This window comes from Rhinoderma darwinii, chromosome 5, assembly GCF_050947455.1.
Source record: "Rhinoderma darwinii isolate aRhiDar2 chromosome 5, aRhiDar2.hap1, whole genome shotgun sequence".
Taxonomy (NCBI): domain Eukaryota; kingdom Metazoa; phylum Chordata; class Amphibia; order Anura; family Rhinodermatidae; genus Rhinoderma; species Rhinoderma darwinii.
Window position 1 is genome coordinate 158,916,393 of NC_134691.1, and position 20,811 is coordinate 158,937,203.

The window sequence follows — 20,811 nt, forward strand, 5'->3', positions numbered from 1 at the left end:
GAGGCATGCAGGAGATTGCAGTTGAATGGGGGAAGTCGGAATTACTGCAGATATACCTCCAATAAATATAGCCTAGTGCACACGCCATGTTTTACAGGCTGAAAAAAACCAAGGCTCATTTCAGGATTTGCGCTGCGTTTTTTAGTTCAGCAGCATAAAAATATGACATGTCAATGGGAAACAGGTGTATTTCTGCGCGTTGTATGAGAGTTTTACGCTAGAAAATATGCCTGAAAATATGTTGTGGGGACATAGCCTAGAAATGCCGTGGGGGTCAGCTGGAACGCAGTTCATTCTGCTGATCAGCAAGGCCATGTTCACACAGAGGATTTTTACTAAGGAGAAAAAAAATAACTCCAACGGGCTAATGGGGCTGTTCTGCCTGTGGCTACCTGAGTGGAATATGGTGCAGAAGCGCGTCAGGAAGGGACATGTCACTTCTTTCTCTCAGCGAAGCGGTTTTCAGTTCTGCACTCTGAAAATGTATAAACAACGCTCTTTATGAGCAACTGGGCGGTTTCCCATTCAAAACAATTGGAGGCACTTTGTAAGCAGAAGCGAATTCCAACGCGGAAAAAACCTGTCAGAAACCACTTAAATGTTACTCCATGTAAACGAGGCCCAAGTGTCAGGCTCCCACTGATCAAACATTTATGGCCTATCCTAAGGCCCCATGCACACGGCCGTGCCCGTTATCACGGCCCGCAACGCAGACATGGCCGACCGCCCACATTTTCGGGCCGTATGGGAGCACGGCCAGTAAAATGCAAAAGAATGAACATGTTCCATAATTTCCGGAATATTTCTACGGCACAGACGATACGGAAAGGTGTCTGCGGCCGATAGAAATGAATGGCTCCGTAATTGGGGACCGTATTACATTCCGCAATTCCGGACAATTTTTTACGGTCGTCTTCGTTAGGGAGATATTCTCAAGATCTAAATGATCGCTTATTACAGGCTACATACACCCTAGAAAGGGATTTTTTTTTTCAATTTTCTTTAACCCCTTAAAGTCCAAGCCGTTTTTTTTAACCCCACGCCTTCCAAGAGCCATAACATTTTTATTTTTTTTGTCAATAGAGCGGTGTGAGGGTTTATTATATTTTGGTACATATGACTTTTTGATCACTTTTTATTGCATACTTCAGACCCGTCACCATGACCTACAGTGTCATTATGGTGCGTTAAGGGGTTAGTGAACCATTTTTATGTAATGACCCCCCAGAAATACCTCATGAAATGTTGTTGTTGCTGCTGGATAAGTCCTCAGGTAGTTCAGTACAGGGCCGGCCAAGCATGCGCACTTGATCTCTGCTCTTGGTGGTTGATCACTGCGTATTGGCGGTTTCTTCGTTCTCACTGCACAGGGCGAGCATGCGCGGTGTACACCACTGTGCTAGCTGCTTTTTCTGCCTCTTCACCCCCTTCGTGCCACTCTGCTGTATTACAGAATTATGCACCTGAACCGCCAATGAAATTCTATATAAACACGCGGATATGTATATTTTTTATTTTGACCGTATTCAGTCCTCTTTTTCTTCTCTACAGCCTGGCACCTTACACAAGATAAGATATTGGTCATTTGCATATATCTCACGGAGAGGTCCGGCGCTCCCGAGTCACAGACGTATATAATTCATTTATAAATGTAGTGTCCTGATGGGACAGATTACTATGTGTTTTCAGTATCAATCTTCTAAATATTATTTACCTAGGAGGTATAGTGCCTTGCAAAAGTATTCACCCCTTTTGTTTTTCCTGTTTTGTGGCATTACAATCTTGAATTAGGCTCCATGCACACAATGCGTATTACGTGCGGTTTTGCCACGAAAATTAGCGTGCGGCAAATACGCAGCGTAATACAGTACGAGCATAGTCAATGAGATTCTAGGAAATCTCATGTATGTACTGCAGTATTTTTCGTATGGAAATTGACCTGCGGTGTGCTTTTTTTTTTAATCCGCAGCATGTCCATTTATCTTGCATTTCAGCTTGTAAATTGTATCTGCCTAGTGCTGTGGAAAATTGCACCAAAACCCGTGGCATGAAAACGCGCAGAAAAACGCATCAAATCGTAAAAACCGCATCGAAAAACGCACGATTAGGTGCGATTTTTACTTGCGAATTTCCTGCATATTGCTGAGATTTTGGTGCGTATTTTCTGCAGCAAAATACGCAAAGTCTGTATGTAGCATTAATTTTGGGGGGTTTGCACCATTTGATTTACACATCATGAAGGTGCAAAATATTTTTTACTGTGACACAAACAATATTTAAAGCGGCTCTGTCACCACATTATAAGTGGCCTATCTTGTACATAATGAGATCAGCGCTGTAATGTAGATAACAGCAGTGGTTTTTTTTATTTAGAAAAACGATCTATTTTCACCAAGTTATGACCTATTTTAGCTTTATGCTAATGACTTTCTTAATGCCCAACTGGGTGTGTTTTTACTTTTGACCAAGTGGGCGTTGTGGAGAGAAGTGTATGACGCTGACCAATCAGTGACCAATCAGCGTCATACACTTCTCTCCATTCATTTACTCTGCACATAGTGATCCTGCGTTGTTCACTATGTGCAGTCACATACACCCACATTAACGTTACTGAAGCGTCTTGACAGTAAATAGACATCACGTCCAACCAGGACGGGATGTCTATTCACAATCCCGACCCTTCGGTAACGTTTGTGTGGGACTTACAGCACAGCAAGCGTAATCTCGCGAGATCTCACTGTAAATGACAGCACAGCGTGATCTCGATGGTCTGTGCTGAAAGTCACACACAAAAGTGTCGGGATTGTGAATAGACATCCCGCCCTGGCTAGAGGTGATGTCTATTTACTGCCAAGACACTTCAGTAACGTTAATGTGTGTGTATGAAACACCAAAATATAGCGAAAAATTGCAAAAATTAGCATTTTTCTCAATTTAAATGTATCTGCTTGTAAGACAGGCAGTTATACCACACAAAAATGTTGCTAATTAACATCCCCCATATGTCTACTTTAGTTTTGCATCGTTTTTTGAACATCGTTTTATTTTTCTAGGACGTTACAAGGCTTAGAACTTTAGCAGCAATTTCTCACATTTTCAAGAAAATTTCAAAAGGCTATTTTTACAGGGACCAGTTCAGTTCCGAAGTGGCTTTGAGGTCCTTAGAAATTAGAAAATCCCCATAAATCACCCTATTTTAAAAACTGTATTCAAAACAGCATTTAGAAAGTTTCTTAACCCTTTAGACATTTCACAGGAATTAAGGCAACGTAGAGGTGAAATTTACAAAGTTCATTCTTTTTTTCCAGAAATTCTTTTTGTCCCACAGAAGGTTTTACCAGAGAAATGCAACTCAATATTTATTGCCCAGTTTCTGCAGTTTTAGGAAATATCCCACATATAGTGTGCTACTGGACTGAAGCACCGGCCTCCGAAGCAAAGTAGCACCTAGTGGATTTTGGGCCTCCTTTTTATTAGAATATATTTTAGGCACCATGTCAGCTTTGAAGAGATCTTGTGGTACTAAAACAGTGGAAACACCCCAAAAGTTACCCCATTTGGGAAACCACCCCTCAAGGAATTTATTTAGGGGTGTAGCAAGCATTATGACCCGCCAGTTTTTTTTGCAACATTTTTTGGAACATCTACATTTTTTCAAATAAAATGTAGGTTTAGCCAATTTTTTTTCATTTCCAAAGGAACTTAAGTAGAAAAAGCAAACCTACAGCGAACCTCAAAACAGGGTAAAGCGAAAAAGGGGGGGGGTCCCCAATCAAACTCAGAAACAACCTACAAGCGCAGGGGACATAACATCCCAATAGAATATGAAAATAACTACCATGGATAGTAAAAAAATATACAACTTTATTAGTACATAACGATACATGGTATTACAATAGTAGATACAGTAAAAATAAGGCAGATCATATATCAAGAGGAGTAGCAATCAGGTATAGATGACAACATACCATGAGGAACACAAGAGACAGCCAAACTCAAAAAACGTCCCAGTACTAACATGCCATGGATACAAGTGTAATAGAGTGCCAATAGGACATAAAAATATATATACGGCTATATCCGTTGAAGAAATACTGCCCGTTGCAAAGTATACATAGCACAAATCTGCTAAGGATAAACAACGCATATGCAGACCAACATTTACAGATAAATGCCAAATAGAATAGGTGAAAAAACCCAGATACCTGTAGACATGATGAAAGCAAGGGACGTGAAGAGATGGCACAAAGACGCCTCGACGCCCGTTTCGCCTGCGACCGGCTTCGTCAGGAGGCTGATCAACTTTAAAAAACCGGGGGTTTATATAATAGTACTAGTGATAATTGATTCATTGGTGGCACCTGTGGGATGCATGTATAGAGCGGCGCTCCGTAGCCATGATGCAAACACTGCATCACCAAGAAGCGCCAAGCTGTCCACGTCGTGACGATGCGTCTCAAATGCTGAAACGCACGTCACCATAGTAACGTGAACAAACAAATCAGGCACTCCGGGATGCAGTGCCCACAGCGCATGCGCCAGTGAGCGTCTGTGCAAATAAAGCACAGAGACCATCAGGGGATAAGTGGACAGCTTGGCGCTTCTTGGAGCTCAAATTTATTAGGAATGGTTTGCGGTGGCCATGTCGCATTTGCAAAGCCCCTGAAGGGACAAGACACTGGAAACCCCCAACAAGTGACCCCATTTTGAGGAAATTATTTAGGGGTATAGTGAGCATTTTGACCCCACAGCAAATGAAAATCTACATTTTTTCAAAGAAAATGTAGGTTTATCTAATTTTTTTTCATTTCCACAAGAACTGAAGGAGAAAAAGCACCATCAAATTTGTAAAGCAATTTCTCACGAGTAAAACAATACCCCACATGTGGTCATAAACGGCTGTTTGGACACACGGTAGAGCTCAGAATGGAAGGAGCACCATTTGGATTTTGGAATGGTTTCTGGGCGCCATGTCACATTTGCTGAGCCCCTGTAGTACTAGTACAGTGGAAACACCCCAAAAAGTGACTCCATTTGGGAAACTGCACCCCCTGAGGAATCATCTAGGGGTATAGTGAACATTTTGATCCCAAAGGTTTTTTGCTAAAGGAATTAGAATTAAGGCATGAAAATGAAAAAAAAATTTTTTTCCAATAAGATGTCGTTTTAGATCAACATTTTTCAAGGAATAGAGAAGAAAAAGCCCCCCAACATTTGTAAAGTAATTTCTCCCGAGTACGGTAACACCCCATATGTGGTTATAATCAGCTGTTTACGTATATGGGAGCATAACAGAAGAAAAGGAGTGGTATTTATCTTTTGGAGCGTAAATTTTGCTGGAATGGTTTGCGGACGCCATGTTGCATTTGCAAAACCCCTGATGTACCAAACAAAAGTGACCCTGTTTTAGAAACTACACCCCCTAAAGGCATTTATCAAGGGGTGTAGTGAGAATTTAGACTCCACAGGTGTTTTTCAGAAATTAATGCGCAGTGGATGGTGCAAAGTGAAAATTGCAATTTTTCCACTGATCTGCCTAATCACCGCACAATATGTTGTGCCCCTGGAGAATCTTACCCCATAAATTGTTAAGCGGGTTCTCCCGGGTATGGTAATGCCTTACTTCTGGCCATAAATTGCTGTTTGGGCACACTGTAGGGCTAAGAAGGGAAAGACCGCCATTTGGAGCATGGATTTTGCTTGGTAGTAGTTTTGTTTGAGTTTTGCTGGTATTTCAGTTTATAATGTGGTGGCATATGTAATCTGTGCGGAGTACATCAGGGTATAATAAGAGGGTATAATAATGGGGTAAATAATACAATTATCCATAGGTGTGTGTTACGCTGTGAAGCGATCCGTTATGCGCAGGCCGGTGTCACACTGATAAACGGTTTTCTTTCTTATCCCCCTTTTGTAACACTCTGCACCTTTTGGGGACATTTTCTCCTTCGTAGTTTGGAAAATATTGCTGGGAAAGTTTTGCGCTGGTATAATACGGGCACCCTCGCTTCCAGCGGATGTGTTATGTCCCTTCCCTTTTCTAGTTCCTAAATACCAGGGCCCTGAAACTGAAGGAATGTTCCCCTCCAGCCTGCGCATTGAGATGTTTTTCATCACCGCATTACTAGTGCCATAACTTTGTTTTTCAGTTGATTGAGTGGTGTGCGGGCTTGTTTTTTTGCGAGACGGGCTGCAGATTTTATTGGTACCATTTTAGAACACATACGACTTTTTGATCTCTTTATTTCTTTTTTTGGTAAAGGAAATTACCAAAAACAAGCAATTCTGGAATAGTTTTTTTATAGTTTTTTTTTCGGCATCCACAGTGCACCATAAATTACATGTTCGCTTTATTCTGCGGGTCCATATGATTACGGCGATACCAAATTTATATAGTTTTTTTTATGTATTGCAGCTTTTGTACGATAAAATCACTTTTTTATAAAATCATTTGTTTTCTGTGTCGCCATATTCTAAGACCCATAACTTTTTTTTATTTTTGCGTGAACAAAGCGGTGTCAGGGATTATTTTTTTGCGGGACGGATTGTAGTTTTCATTGGTATTATTTTGGAGTAAATGTGACTTTTTGATCATTTTTTTGGGAGGAGATGTGACCTAAAAACAAAGATTCTGGCGTTGTATTTCATGTTTTTTTTTTTTTTACGGCGTTCACAATGCGGGATAATTTACATAATAGTTTTGTAGTTTGGGTCGTTACGGACGCGGCGATACCAATTATTTTATTTTTTTTAATGGTTTTTCCCATAATAAAAGACTTACTATGGGGAAAAAATAGCAGTTTAGTTGTTTTTTTTTACTTGAAACTTGTGTGTTTTTATTGTTTTGCGACATTTTTATTAACTTTTTTCTTACTTTTTTGACTTGTCCCACTAGGGCACTTGAGGGCCTGATGCCCCAATCGCTACTCTAATACACTGCACTACATAGGTTGTGCAGTGTATTAGCGCTGTCAGTTATTCACTGACAGCAAGCCTTTGATGACTCGCCGCAGGCGGGTTCTCATCGGCTCCCGTACAAGGCAGACTTGGACGCCATTATTTGGCCTCCGATTGCCATAGCAACCCAGCGATTGCATCGCTGGGTTGCCGGTCGGGTTAAAACCCATCAGATGCTGCGCTCTATTGAGTGGAGCATCCGAGGGGTTAATCAGCCGGATCGGAGAATAGCTCCGGTCCTGGCAGTTACAGTGATGGTGCCGGCTCTGCTTCTGCGCCCGCACCATCACTGCGACGTAACTGTACTGCGGTTTGCGGGAACACCTTCCCGACAGCGCTGTATATATACAGCGGATGTTGGGAAGGGGTTAAGAAAGTCATTAGCATAAATCTAAAATAACTTGGTGAAAAATTATCGTTTTTCTAAATAAAAAAAACACTGCTGTTACCTACATTACAGCGCCGATATGATTATGTAAGAGATAGGGCACTTATAATGTGGTGACAGAGCCTCTTTAAAGAGGATCTGTCACTCTTTTAGTAATGCTCAATCTCCTAGCTAATCTAATAGGCGCTGTCACACTGATAATGCTTGTGAAGATTATGTCCCATACAGTTTATTATTCTAAAAGTTATGAGCTTTTTTCTAAACTAGACAAGTGGGTATCAACACCAGCGATTCTCCTGAGGTGGAGCTACCTCGCAGCCTCTGACGCTGTCCTATCAGCATGAAGCTGCTTCACACAGTGTGAGAGACCGAGGCTGGAGGTAAGGGGCATCATTTCAAACAGCCATATCTCGGGCTGTGGACCACCTAGAACAGCGGTTCTGGTGGCATAAGAGGAGATACTAATCTTTCACCAGGATCACAGTTCTAATAACCGGAAATATCGCCAGTTGAATACACAGTCGGGAATGGAAGCTGTACACTATAAGATCACGTTGTGTTGCTAGACAGGGAAGGGGGAGAAACTGTATGACGCTGACTGGACAGCGTCATACAGAAAATATTACACCGTCCAGAGTGAGAAGAAAGAGTCACCTCCCTTTTGGATATTATAGCCAAATTATCATATTTAGAAAAATGCTCATAACTTTTTGAAAAACAAAATCACACTGTAGTTAGCTGCTGCAAAACGCCTATTCGATTAGTTAGGAGATAGGGCATTAGTAAACTAGTGACAGATCCTCTTTAGGCCAAATACAGAGAACATTAATGTGCATTTAAGTTGTATTTGCGTAAACGCTGCTGCTTTGTTGCGGGATTTCCCCATTGAATTCAATGGGGAGGTAAAATCCGCAACAAATGGCAGTTGTGTTTTTTTGCGGTGGGTTCGCAGTGATTCCGCCGCAAAAAACGCAACGCATAAATAAAATCTTATCCTTACCCAGGAGTCTGTGTTTCTTCCTCCAGGCCGGCTTCCTGGGATGACGTTTCATCCCATGTGACCGCTGCAGCCAATGGGATGAAACGTCATCCGAAGAGGCTGGCCTGGATGACGTATGAGAGCCGGCCTCCTGGGATGACGCTTCATCCCATGTGACCACCGCTGCAGCCAATTACAGGCTGCAGCAGTCTCCTGGGATGAAACGTCATGCTAGCAGGCCGACTAAGTGCTGCAGTTTATCCGCAGCGGACATTTCCGGAGAAAAGCTGCATCACAGTTTGGTGCAGTTTTTCAACCGCAATTCCCGGTGGCGCACAGGGCAGATACTCTGCTTGCTTTTACGCAGCATATCCGCCCTGTGTGAACTCTGCCTTAGCCACCTGAAGTAGGCAGGAAAAAGCCTTCATGATACAGGACCTCAGATAGGTAGTGTTTTTGGCTCTGAAGATCGGCCCTCACCTGGCAAAGAACTGAATTTTTAGGTTTTGTTAGATGACATTTAATACAAGAGCTAAAAGTTATGTTCTAAAATGTTGTTTACTTTCTGTTACAGCTATAGCTTGAGCTTATTTTTTCTGTTTTTGTTAAGTTTTATGTAAACTTGTTGTTTTTTTTGTTTTTCTATACAGGTCATTGAAGGGCAAATATGGCTGGATATCATTCGCTCATTGGTTACCCCTGGATCATTGACTGCCTTTCTAAGTATGACAGCAGGGTTGTTAAACAAAAACCTGTTCCTTGTCAGGTAGTTGAGGTAGGTTGTACATGATAACATGGTTTGTTTTTCCATAACCACAGCAATATGGCAAAATCCTCAAGACCTTCGAGGCTGCGTTTAAGATGCCATTTCGACTGATGACCACCCTTTTTGATCAGATTATCTGCTAGGACCCCCTTTGTAAAGCCTGCATGCATCATTTACTTAACCCTTCTGCATGTTGCTGTGTCCCAAGAAATAAAATGCAAAGTGGGACAGCAAGTTCTAGTATTGTTTTTATTTGTATTTAGTTTTCGCAAATTTTCATAATAGCAGCAAATTGTAGCGGGATTGTCCTGGAGCTATAAATCAGGTTTAGTACCTTAACCCCTTCCCGCTCCTTGACGTACTATTACGTCATGGCAGCTGTATCGTTCGCGCTCCATGCCGTAATAGTACGTCTCGGGAGTAACGGCCGTTTCGGCCGTCCTCCCGACACATACAGGAGCTGTGACGCTGCTGTCTTGTTAAGCAGCTGTCACAGCTCCTACAGCGGGGACCGATCGCTGTGTCCCCGCTGATTAACCCCTTAAAAGCCGCGTTCTATAGAGATCGCGGCTTTTTAGGGGTTAAGCTGCCATCGCCGGCCTGCTACGCGATAGCGGCCGGCGATGGTGACTATGGCAACCGGACACCAAACAATGGCGTCCGGCTATGCCATAGACGGAAGCCTAGTGGGTCCTGACAACGTCAGGACCCACTATGCTTGCTGTCAGTGAGTAGCTGACAGTTCTAATACACTGCACTACGCATGTAGTGCAGTGTATTAGAATAGCGATCAGGGCCTCCTGCCCTCATGTCCCCTAGTGGGACAAAGTAATAAAGTAAAAAAAAAGTTAAAAAAAGATGTGTAAAAATAAGAAAATAAAAGATTTAAAAGTAAAAATCCCCCCTTTTCCCTTATCAGTCCTTTATTATTAATAAAAATATATAAACAAACAAATAAACTATACATAATTGGTATCGCCGCGTCCGTAACGGCCTGAACTACAAAATTATTTCATTATTTATCCCGCACGGTGAACGCCGTAAAATAAAATAATAATAAACCGTACCACAATCACAATTGTTTGGTCACTTCACCTCCCAAAAAATGGAATAAAAAGAGATCAAAAAGTCGCATGTACCTAAAAATGGTACTGATCGAAACTACAGTTCGTTACGCAAAAAATAAGTCCTCGCACGGCTTGATTGATTGAAAAATAAAAACGTTCTGGCTCTTAGAATAAGGTAACACAAAAAGTGAATGATTGTTTACAAAACGTATTTTATTGTGCAAACGCCATAAGACATAAAAAAAAACTATAAACATAGGGTATCGCCGTAATCGTATCGCCCCGCAGAATAAAGTGAATATGTCATTTATAGCGCACGGTGAACGCTGTAAAAAAAAACGAAAAAAAAAAACAATAGTACAATTGCTGTTTTTTAGTCACCACGCCACCTTAAAATAGAATAAAAACTGATCAAAATGCCGCATGCACCCCAAGAAAACTGCAATGGATTCCTCAAGGGGTCTAGTTTCCAAATTGGGGTCACTTTTGGGGGGTTTCCAATGTTTTGGCACCACAAGACCTCTTCAAACCGGACATGGTGCCTAAAAAAAAGAGGCCTCAAAATCCTCTAGGTGCTCCTTTGCTTCGGAGGCCGGTGCTTCAGTCCATTACCGCACTAGGGCCACATGTGGGATATTTCTCAAAACTGCAGAATCTGGGCAATAAGTATTGAGTTGCGTTTCACTGATAAATCCTTTTGTGTTATAAAAAAAATGGTATAAAGAGGATTTTCTGACAAAAAAAAAATGTAAATTTCACCTCTACTTTGCTCTAAATTTTTGTGAAACACCTAAAGGGTTCATAAACTTTCTAAATGCTGTTGTGAATACTTTGAGGGGTCTAGTTTCTAAAATGGGGTATTTGATAGGGGTTTCTAATATATGGGCCCCTCAAAGCAACTTCAGAACTGAACTGGAACCTAAAAAAATAAATAAATGAGGCAATACTTCGCTTCTTACATTATACTGATAATGAGCCGTGCCCACCCCGATATGACCCCAGTTTTGACCGTTTGTATAAACGGAGACCCCTATTAGACCGTTCCAATGCCCGGTTTTCCCAAGCATTCACCCCCGAGAAGTGTATTTCTATTGATGAGTCCCTGGTACATTTTAAAGGGAGGGTTCAATTCCGCGAGTACCTGCCGGGTAAGAGGGCAAGGTATGGCGTGAAGATGTATAAGCTGTGCGAGAGTGCATCAGGGTATACCTACAGGTTTAGGATATATGAAGGAAAGGCCACCCCCAAACCAGACTGCATCCTGGACTACAATAGGTACATGGGAGGGATGGACTTGTAAGATCAAGCCCTGAAGCCCTACAGCGCCATGCGGTGTGGTATAAGAAGCTGGCCGGGCACATCATACAGATGGCATTGTACAATGCGTACATGCTACGTCGATGTGCAGGCCAGACGGGAACTTTCCTGGAATTTCAAGAGGTGATTATCAAGAACCTAATCTTTAGGGACCAAGAAGGGGGGGCACCCAGTACTTCTGGATGTGGGGCCACACGCATCGTACCAGGGCAACACTTTCCAGGAGAAGTTCCCCAAACTGGCAAGAAGGGAAAAAGTCAAAAGAGGTGCAAAGTCTGCTATAAGAGGGGGATAAGGGAGGACACAATATATCAATGTGACACGTGTCCCGAATAACCAGAGCTCTGTATGAAAGTGTTTTAAAATTTATCATACATCCCTTGGTTTATAATTTACCCCAATTTTACTTACCCTGATGCACTCCGCACAGCTTATCCCCCCTCGTCTTTCCCCTCTGGGCCCTACTGTGTGTCCAGGCAGCTGATAACAGCCACATGTAGGGTATTGCCATACCCGGGAGAACCCACATTACAGTTTATGGGGTGTAGGTCTCCGGTCAAAATGCTCACTACACCTCTAGATGAATGCCTTAAGGGTGTAGTTTTTAAAACGGGGTCACTTCTTGCGGGTTTCAACTGTACTGGTACCTCAGGGGCTTCTGCATACATGACTTCGCACTAGAAAATCCCGAGTATGCCAAATGGTGGTCCTTTCCTTCTGAGCCCTCCCATGGGCCCAAACGGCAGTTTATCACCACAAATGGGGTATTGCCACACTAAGGACAAATTGGGCAACAAAATGGGTTATTTTGTTCCCTGTGAAAATAATAAATTTTGATCACAAATGACATTTTATTGGAAAAAATGACATTTTTTTCATTTCAGAGCCCAATTCAAATACGTACTGTGAAAAAACTGTGCGGTCAAAATGGTAACAACAACCCTAAATGAATTCCTTGAGGGGTGTAGTTTCCAAAATGGTGTCACTATTGGGGGATTCCTACTGTTTTGGCACCTCAACACCTCTTCAAACCTGGCATGCTGCCTAAAATATATTCTAATAAAAAAGAGGACTCAAAATGCACTAGGTGCTTCTTTGCTTCTAGGGCTTGTGTTTTAGTCCACGAGCGCAATAGGGCCACATGTGGGACATTTCTAAAAACTGCAGAATCTGGACAATACATATTTAGTAGTGTTTCTCTGGTAAAACCTTCTGTGTTACAGAAAAAAAAATGAATAAAATTGAAATTCAGCAAGAAAAATGAAATTTGCAAATTTCACCTCCACTTTGCTTTAATTCCTGTGAAATGCCTGAAGGGTTAAAAAACTTTATAACTGCTGTTTTGAATACTTTGAGGGGTCTAGTTTTTAAAATGGGGTGTTTTATCAGGGTTTCTAATACATAGGCCCCACAAAGCCACTTCAGAACTCAAGAGGTACCTTAAAAAAAAGGCTTTTGAAATTTTCTTAAAAATATGAGAAATTGCTGTTTATGTTCTAAGCCTTGTAACGTCCAAGAAAAATAAAAGAATGTTCAAAAAACGATGCCAATCTAAAGTAGACATATGGGAAATGTGAACTAGTAACTATTTTGGGTGGTATAACCGTCTGTTTTACAAGCAGATGCATTTAAATTCTGAAAAATGCAATTTTTTCAAAATTTTCTCTACATTTTGCAATTTTTCACCAATAAACACTGAATATATCGACCAAATTTTACCACGAACATGAAGCCCAATGTGTCACGAGAAAACAATCTCAGAATCGCTTGGGTAGGTTTAAGCATTCCGACGTTATTACCACATAAAGTGAAATATGTCAGATTTGAAAAATGGGCTCTGAGCCTTAAGGCCAAAACTAGGCTGCGTCCTTAAAGGCATGGTGTTGACCTAAAAACATGTTTTTTTTTTAAAAATTAAACATTTAGTGTGTAGGTGATTAAACATTGTACAAATTTTTTTTATTTTTTTCGCGAGTCAGGAAATATTATAAATTTTTTCTAATTTATAATACTACCCATTTTTGGTCACTAGATGGAGCTAGTTCCCAAAATTGCAGCATTGCAACATTGGGTTAAAAGCCCTCGCTCTAGTGAGCTCTCAGCATCCCCCCCTCCTTTATCCTGGCTAGTGCCGGGATAAACGAGGGGTTTGAAAGGTTTAACCTCCTACACTGTGTGTCGCCATTTTTTGAGGTAACCCACAGTGTAGTAGGTTTACATACAGTAGTAAACACACACAAACACTAACATACATTGAAATCTCTTACCTGCTCCTGCCGCCGCGGCTCCCTCCGGCCCGTCCGCTCCCTTTGCTGCCGCTGTTGCATGTGCACAAGTCCGGAAGCCGCGACCGGAAGTAGTAATATTACAGTCCGGCCGCGACTTCCGGTCCACAGGAAAATGGCGCCGGACGGCGCCAATTTCGAATAGGACTGTGCAGGAGCGGCGCATGCGCAGTTCCCACACAGACGCCGTACACGGACGTGAATGGGACGGGAGCCGTTCACAGTCCCTATGGGACTGTGGCTGCCGTACTCCATGTCTGTGTGTGTCGTTAATCGACACACACAGAAATGGAACAAAAAATGGCAGCCCCCATAGGGAAGAAAAAGTGTAAAAATAAGAAACAGTAAAACACAAACACACAAATGAATATAAACGTTTTTATTACAGCACTAACATCTTTAACATATAAAAAAATTATTTGCCATGACACTGTTCCTTTAAGGGGTTAATTGCTAAAACTTTCCAATGCAGTCTGTTAGGGCTAGGCGATTAACCCCTTAACCCCTTAACGCTCCATGACCTACTATTAGGTCATGCTAACTGTAGCGTTCGCGCTCAGTGACCTAATAGTAGGTCATGGAGTAAACACGGCGCCGTTCGCGCGGGGCGCGTTCATGAGCTGTGATAGCTGCTGTTTCCGACAGCAGACTATCACTGCTCAATGTGCCGGGACCGATCGCGGAGCGCCCCCGCCGATTAACCCCTCAGAAGCCGCGTTCAATAGCGATCGCGGCTTCTTAGGGGTTAATCCGCCATCGCCGGCCTGCTACACGATAGCGGCCGGCGATGGTGACTATGACAACCGGACACCAAACAATGGCGTCCGGCTATGCCATAGACGGAAGCCTAGTGGGTCCTGACAACGTCAGGACCCACTATGCTTGCTGTCAGTGAGTAGCTGACAGCTCTAATACACTGCACTACGCATGTAGTGCAGTGTATTAGAATAGCGATCAGGGCCTCCTGCCCTCAAGTCCCCTAGTGGGACAAAGTAATAAAGTAAAAAAAAAGTTAAAAAAAGATGTGTAAAAATAAGAAAATAAAAGTTTTAAAAGTAATAAAAGTCAAAATCCCCCTTTTTCCCTTATCAGTCATTTATTATTAATAAAAATATATAAACAAACAAATAAACTATACATAATTGGTATCGCCGCGTCCGTAACGGCCTGAACTACAAAATTATTTTGTTATTTATCCCGCACGGTGAACGCCGTAAAAAAAAATATTAATAAACCGTACCACAATCACAATTGTTTGGTCACTTCACCTCCCAAAAAATGGAATAAGAAGAGATCAAAAAGTCGCATGTACCTAAAAATGGTACTGATGGAAACTACAGTTCGTTACGCAAAAAATAAGTCCTCGCTCGGCTTTATTGATTGAAAAATAAAAACGTTCTGGCTCTTAGAATAAGGTAACACAAAAAGTGAATGATTGTTTACAAAACGTATTTTATTGTGCAAACGCCATAAGACATAAAAAAAAACTATAAACATCTGGTATCGCCGTAATCGTATCGCCACGCAGAATAAAGTGAATATGTCATTTATAGCGCACGGTGAACGCTGTAAAAAAAAAAGTGTACAAAAACAATAGTAGAATTGCTGTTTATTAGTCACCACGCCACCTAAAAATGGAATAAAAACTGATCAAAAAGCCGCATGCACCCCAAGAAAACTACAATGGATTCCTCAAGGGGTCTAGTTTCCAAATTGGGGTCACTTTTGGGGGGTTTCCAATGTTTTGGCACCACAAGACCTCTTCAAACCGGACATGGTGCCTAATAAAAAAGTGGCCTCAAAATCCGCTAGGTGCTCCTTTGCTTCGGAGGCCGGTGCTTCAGTCCATTACCGCCCGAGGGCAACATGTGGGATATTTCTCAAAACTGCAGAATCTGGGCAATAAGTATTAAGTTGCGTTTCTCTGATAAATCCTTTTGTGTCTACTTTGCTCTAAATTTCTGTGAAACACCTAAAGGGTTCATAAACTTTCTAAATGCTGTTGTGAATACTTTGAGGGGTCTAGTTTCTAAAATGGGGTGTTTGGTAGGGGTTTCTAATATATGGGCCCCTCAAAGCAACTTCAGAAATGAACTGTAACCTAAAAAAATAAATAAATGAGGCAATACTTCGCTTCTTACATTATACTGATAATGAGCCGTGCCCACCCCGAGATGACCCCAGTTTTGACCGTTTGTATAAACGGAGACACCTATTAGACCGTTTCAGTGCCCGGTTTTCCCAAGCATTCACCCCCGAGAAGTGTATTTCTATTGATGAGTCCCTGGTACATTTTAAAGGGAGGGTTCAATTCCGCCAGTACCTGCCAGGTAAGAGGGCAAGGTATGGCGTGAAGATGTATAAGCTGTGCGAGAGTGCATGAGGGTATACCTACAGATTTAGAATATATGAAGGAAAGGCCACCCCCAAACCAGACTGCATCCTGGACTACAATAGGTACATGGGAGGGATGGACTTGTAAGATCAAGCCCTGAAGCCCTACAGCGCCATGCGGTGTGGTATAAGAAGCTGGCCGTGCACCTTATACAGATGGCATTGTACAATGCGTACGTGCTACGTCGATGTGCAGGCCAGACGGGAACTTTCCTGGAATTTCAAGATCTAATCTTTAGGGACCAGGAAGGGGGGGCACCCAGTACTTCTGGAAGCGAGGCCACACGCATCGTACCAGGGCAACACTTTCCAGGAGAAGTTCCCCAAACCGGTTGGAAAGGGAAAGAGTCAAAAGAGGTGCAGAGTCTGCTATAAGAGGGGGATAAGGAAGAACACAATATACCAATGTGACACGTGTCCCGAAAAACCAGGGCTCTGTATGAAAGAGTGTTTTAAAATGTATCATACATCCCTTGATTTTTAATTTACCCTGATGCACTCCGCACAGCTTACCCCCCTCATCTTTCCCTTCTGAGCCCTGCCGTATGCCCAGGCAGCTGATAACAGCCACATGTAGGGTATTGCCGTACCCAGGAGAACCCACATTACAATATCTCCGGTGGCGCATGCTGGGCACACTATATTGGACACTGAAATGGCATATATATATATTAAATTGCAAATCTCACACTGCACCATCTGCTGCGCATTACCTTTTACACAGTACCTGTGGGGTCAAAATGCTCACTACACCTCTAGATGAATGTCTTAAGGGGTGTAGTTTTTAAAATGGGGTCACTTCTCGGGGGTTTCAACTGTACTGGTACCTCAGGGGCTTCTGCATACATGACTTAGCACCAGAAAAGCTTCAGTAGGCCAAATGGTGGTCCTTTTCTTCTGAGCCCTCCCATGGGCCCAAACGGCAGTTTATCACCACAAATGGGGTATTGCCGCACTAAGGACAAATTGGGCAACAAAATGGGGTATGTTGTTCCTTGTGAAAATAAGAAATTTTGATCAAAAATGACATTTTATTGGAAAAAAATGACATTTTTTTCATTTCAGAGCCCAATTCAAATACGTGCTGTGAAAAATATCATTTTTTTCATTTCACAGCCCAATTCAAATAGGTGCTGTGAAAAAACTGTGCGGTCAAAATGATAACAAAAACCATAAATGAATTCCTTGAGGGGTGTAGTTTCCAAAATGGGGTTACTTCTGGTGGGTTTCCATTGCTTTGATACCTCTGGGGCTCTGCAAATGCGACATGGCACCCGAAAACCAATCCAGCAAAATCTGGACTCCAACAAACACATAGCGCTCCTTTCCTTCTGAGCCCTCCCATGGGCCCAAACGGCAGTTTATCACCACAAATGGGGTATTGCCGCACTAAGGACAAATTGGGCAACAAAATGGGGTATGTTGTTCCCTGTGAAAATAAGAAATTTTGATCAAAAATGACATTTTATTGGAAAAAAATGACATTTTTTTCATTTCAGAGCCCAATTCAAATACGTGCTGTGAAAAATATCATTTTTTTCATTTCACAGCCCAATTCAAATAGGTGCTGTGAAAAAACTGTGCGGTCAAAATGATAACAAAAACCATAAATGAATTCCTTGAGGGGTGTAATTTCCAAAATGGGGTCACTTCTGGTGGGTTTCCATTGTTTTTATACCTCAACACCTCTTCAAACCTGGCATGCTGCCTAAAATATATTCTAATAAAAAAGAGGCCCCTAAATGCACTAGGGCTTCTTTGCTTCTAGGGCTTGTGTTTTAGTCCACGAGCGCACTAGAGGCACATGTGGGACATTTCTAAAAACTGCAGAATCTGGACAATACATATTTAGTAGTATTTCTCTGGTAAAACCTTCTCAGAATCACTTGGATAGGTTTAAGCATTCCGACGTTATTACCACATAAAGTGAAATATGTCAGATTTGAAAAATGGGCTCTGAGCCTTAAGGCCCAAACTAGGCTGCGTCCCTAAGGGGTTAAGGACGCAGCCTAGTTTTGGCCTTAAGGCTCAGAGCCCATTTTTCAAATCTGACATATTTCACTTTATGTTGAAATAACGTCGGAATGCTTAAACCTATCCAAGCGATTCTGAGATTGTTTTCTCGTGACACATTCGGCTTCATGTTCGTGGTAAAATTTGGTCGATATATTCAGTGTTTATTGGTGAAAAATTGAAAAATTTAGAGAAAATTTTGAAAAAATAGCAATTTTCAGAATTTAAATGCATCTGCTTGTAAAACGGACTGTTATACCACCCAAAACAGTTACAAATTAACATTTCCCATATGTCTACTTTAGATTGGCATCGTTTTTTGAACATTTTTATTTTTCTTGGATTTTATAAGGTACCAGTTCAGTTCTGAAGTGGCTTTGAGGGGCCTATGTATTAGAAACCCTGATAAAACACCCCATTTTAAAAACTAGACCCCTCAAAGTATTCAAAACAGCATTTAGAAAGTTTTTTTTTAACCCTTCAGGCATTTCACAGGAATTAAAGCAAAGTGGAGGTGAAATTTGCAAATTTCATTTTTCTTGCTGAATTTCAATTTTATTCAATTTTTTTTTCTGTAAAACAGAAGGTTTTACCAGAGAACCACTACTAAATATGTATTGTCCAGATTCTGCAGTTTTTAGAAATTTTCCACATGTGGCTCTAGTGCGCTCGTGGACTAAAACACAAGCCCAAGAAGCACCTAGTGCATTTTGAGGCCTCTTTTTTTATTAAAATATATTTTAGGCAGCATGCCAGGTTTGAAGAGGTGTTGTAGTGCCAAAACAGTGGGAATCCCACAATAGTGACCCCATTTTGGAAACTGCACCCCTCAAGGAATTCATTTATGGTTGTTGATACCATTTTGACCGCACAGTTTTTTCACAGCACCTATTTGAATTGGGCTGTGAAATTAAAAAAGTCATTTTTTTCCAATATGATGTCATTTGTGATCAAAATGTCTTATTTTCACAGGGAACAAAATACCCCATTTTGTTGCCCAATTTGTCCTTAGTGCGGCAATACCCCATTTGTGGTGATAAACTGCCGTTTGGGCCCATGGGAGGGCTCAGAAGGAAAGGAGCGCTGTGTGTTTGTTGGAGTCCAGATTTTGCTGGATTGGTTTTCGGGTGCCATGTCGCATTTGCAGAGCCCCAGAGGTATCAAAGCAATAGAAACCCACCAGAAGTGACCCCATTTTGGAAACTACACACCTCAAGGAATTCAAATATGGTTATTGTTACAATTTTGACCGCACAGTTTTTTCACAGCACCTATTTGAATTGGGCTGTGAAATGAAAAAAACGTCATTTTTTCCAATATGATGTCATTTGTGATCAAAATGTCTTATTTTCACAGGGAACAAAATACCCCATTTTGTTGCCCAATTTGTCCTGAGTGCGGCAATATCCCATTTGTGGCGATAAACTGCCGTTTGGGCCCATGGAAGGCCTCAGAAGGGAAGGAGCGCTGTGTGTTCTTTGGAGTGCAGATTTTGCTGGTTTGGTTTTCGGGTGACATGTCGCATTTGCAGAGCCCCAGAGGTATCAAAGCAATAGAAACCCACCAGAAGTGACCCTATTTTGGAAACTACACCCCTCAAGGAATTCATTTATGGGTAATGTGACCATTTAGACCCCATAGTTACTTCACAGAACTTATTTGAATTGGGCTGGGAATTAAAACAAAATTAATTTTTTCCAATAATATGTAGTTTTGGCTGAAAATTTCTTATTTTCACAAGAAATAAAATACCCCATTCTGTTGCACAATTTGTCCTGAGTGCGGCAATACCCCATTTGTGGTGATAAACTGCCGTTTGGGCCCATGGGAGGGCTCAGAACGAAAGGACCACCATTTGGCCTACTGGGGATTTTCTGGTGCCAAGTCATGTATGCAGAAGCCCCTGAGGTACCAGTACAGCTGAAACCCGCAAGAAGTGACCCCGTTTTAAAAACTACACCCTTAAGGCATTCATCTAGAGGTGTAGTGAGCATTTTGACTGGAGACATACACCCCATAAACTGTAATGTGGGTTCTCCTGGGTACGGCAATACCCTCAATGTGGCGGTTATCAGCTGCCTGGGCACACAGCAGGGCCCAGAGGGGAAAGACGAGGGGGGATAAGCTGTGCGGAGTACATCAGGGTAAGTAAAATTGGGGTAAATTATAAACCAAGGGATGTATGATAAATTTTAAAACACTCTTTCATACAGAGCTCTGGTTTTTCGGGACACGTGTCACATTGATATATTGTGTCCTCCCTTATCCCCCCTCTTATAGCAGACTTTGCACCTCTTTTGACTTTTTCCCTTCTTTCCAGGAGAAGTTCCCCAAACTGGCAAGTGTTGCCCTTCTACGATGCGTGTGGCCTCGCTTCCAGAAGTACTGGGTGCTCCCCCCCCTTCTTGGTCCCTAAAGATTAGGTTCTTGATAATCACCTCTTGAAATTCCAGGAAAGTTCCCCTCTGGCCTGTACATCGACGTAGCACGTACACATTGTACAGTGCCACCTGTATGATGTGCCCGGCCAGCTTCTTATACCACACCGCATGGCTCTGCAGGGCTTCAGGACTTGATCTGAAAAGTCCACCCCTCCCATGTACCTATTGTAGTCCAGAATGCAGTCTGGTTTGGGGGTCTCTGTA

At 42.0% G+C, this 20,811-nt stretch overlaps 1 protein-coding gene across 2 annotated transcripts in view; it reads left to right on the forward strand.

The window, feature by feature from the left end:
- ACD (ACD shelterin complex subunit and telomerase recruitment factor) overlaps positions 1 to 20,811 on the forward strand; it is a 59,815-nt gene that overhangs the window by 467 nt on the left and 38,537 nt on the right. For both annotated transcript variants that reach the window (XM_075826681.1, XM_075826680.1), the window contains exon 2: positions 8,975 to 9,099. In XM_075826681.1, coding sequence (XP_075682796.1) covers positions 8,992 to 9,099 — 108 coding nt within the window. In that variant the 5' untranslated portion in view covers positions 8,975 to 8,991. The remainder of the gene's footprint in view (positions 1 to 8,974; positions 9,100 to 20,811) is intronic.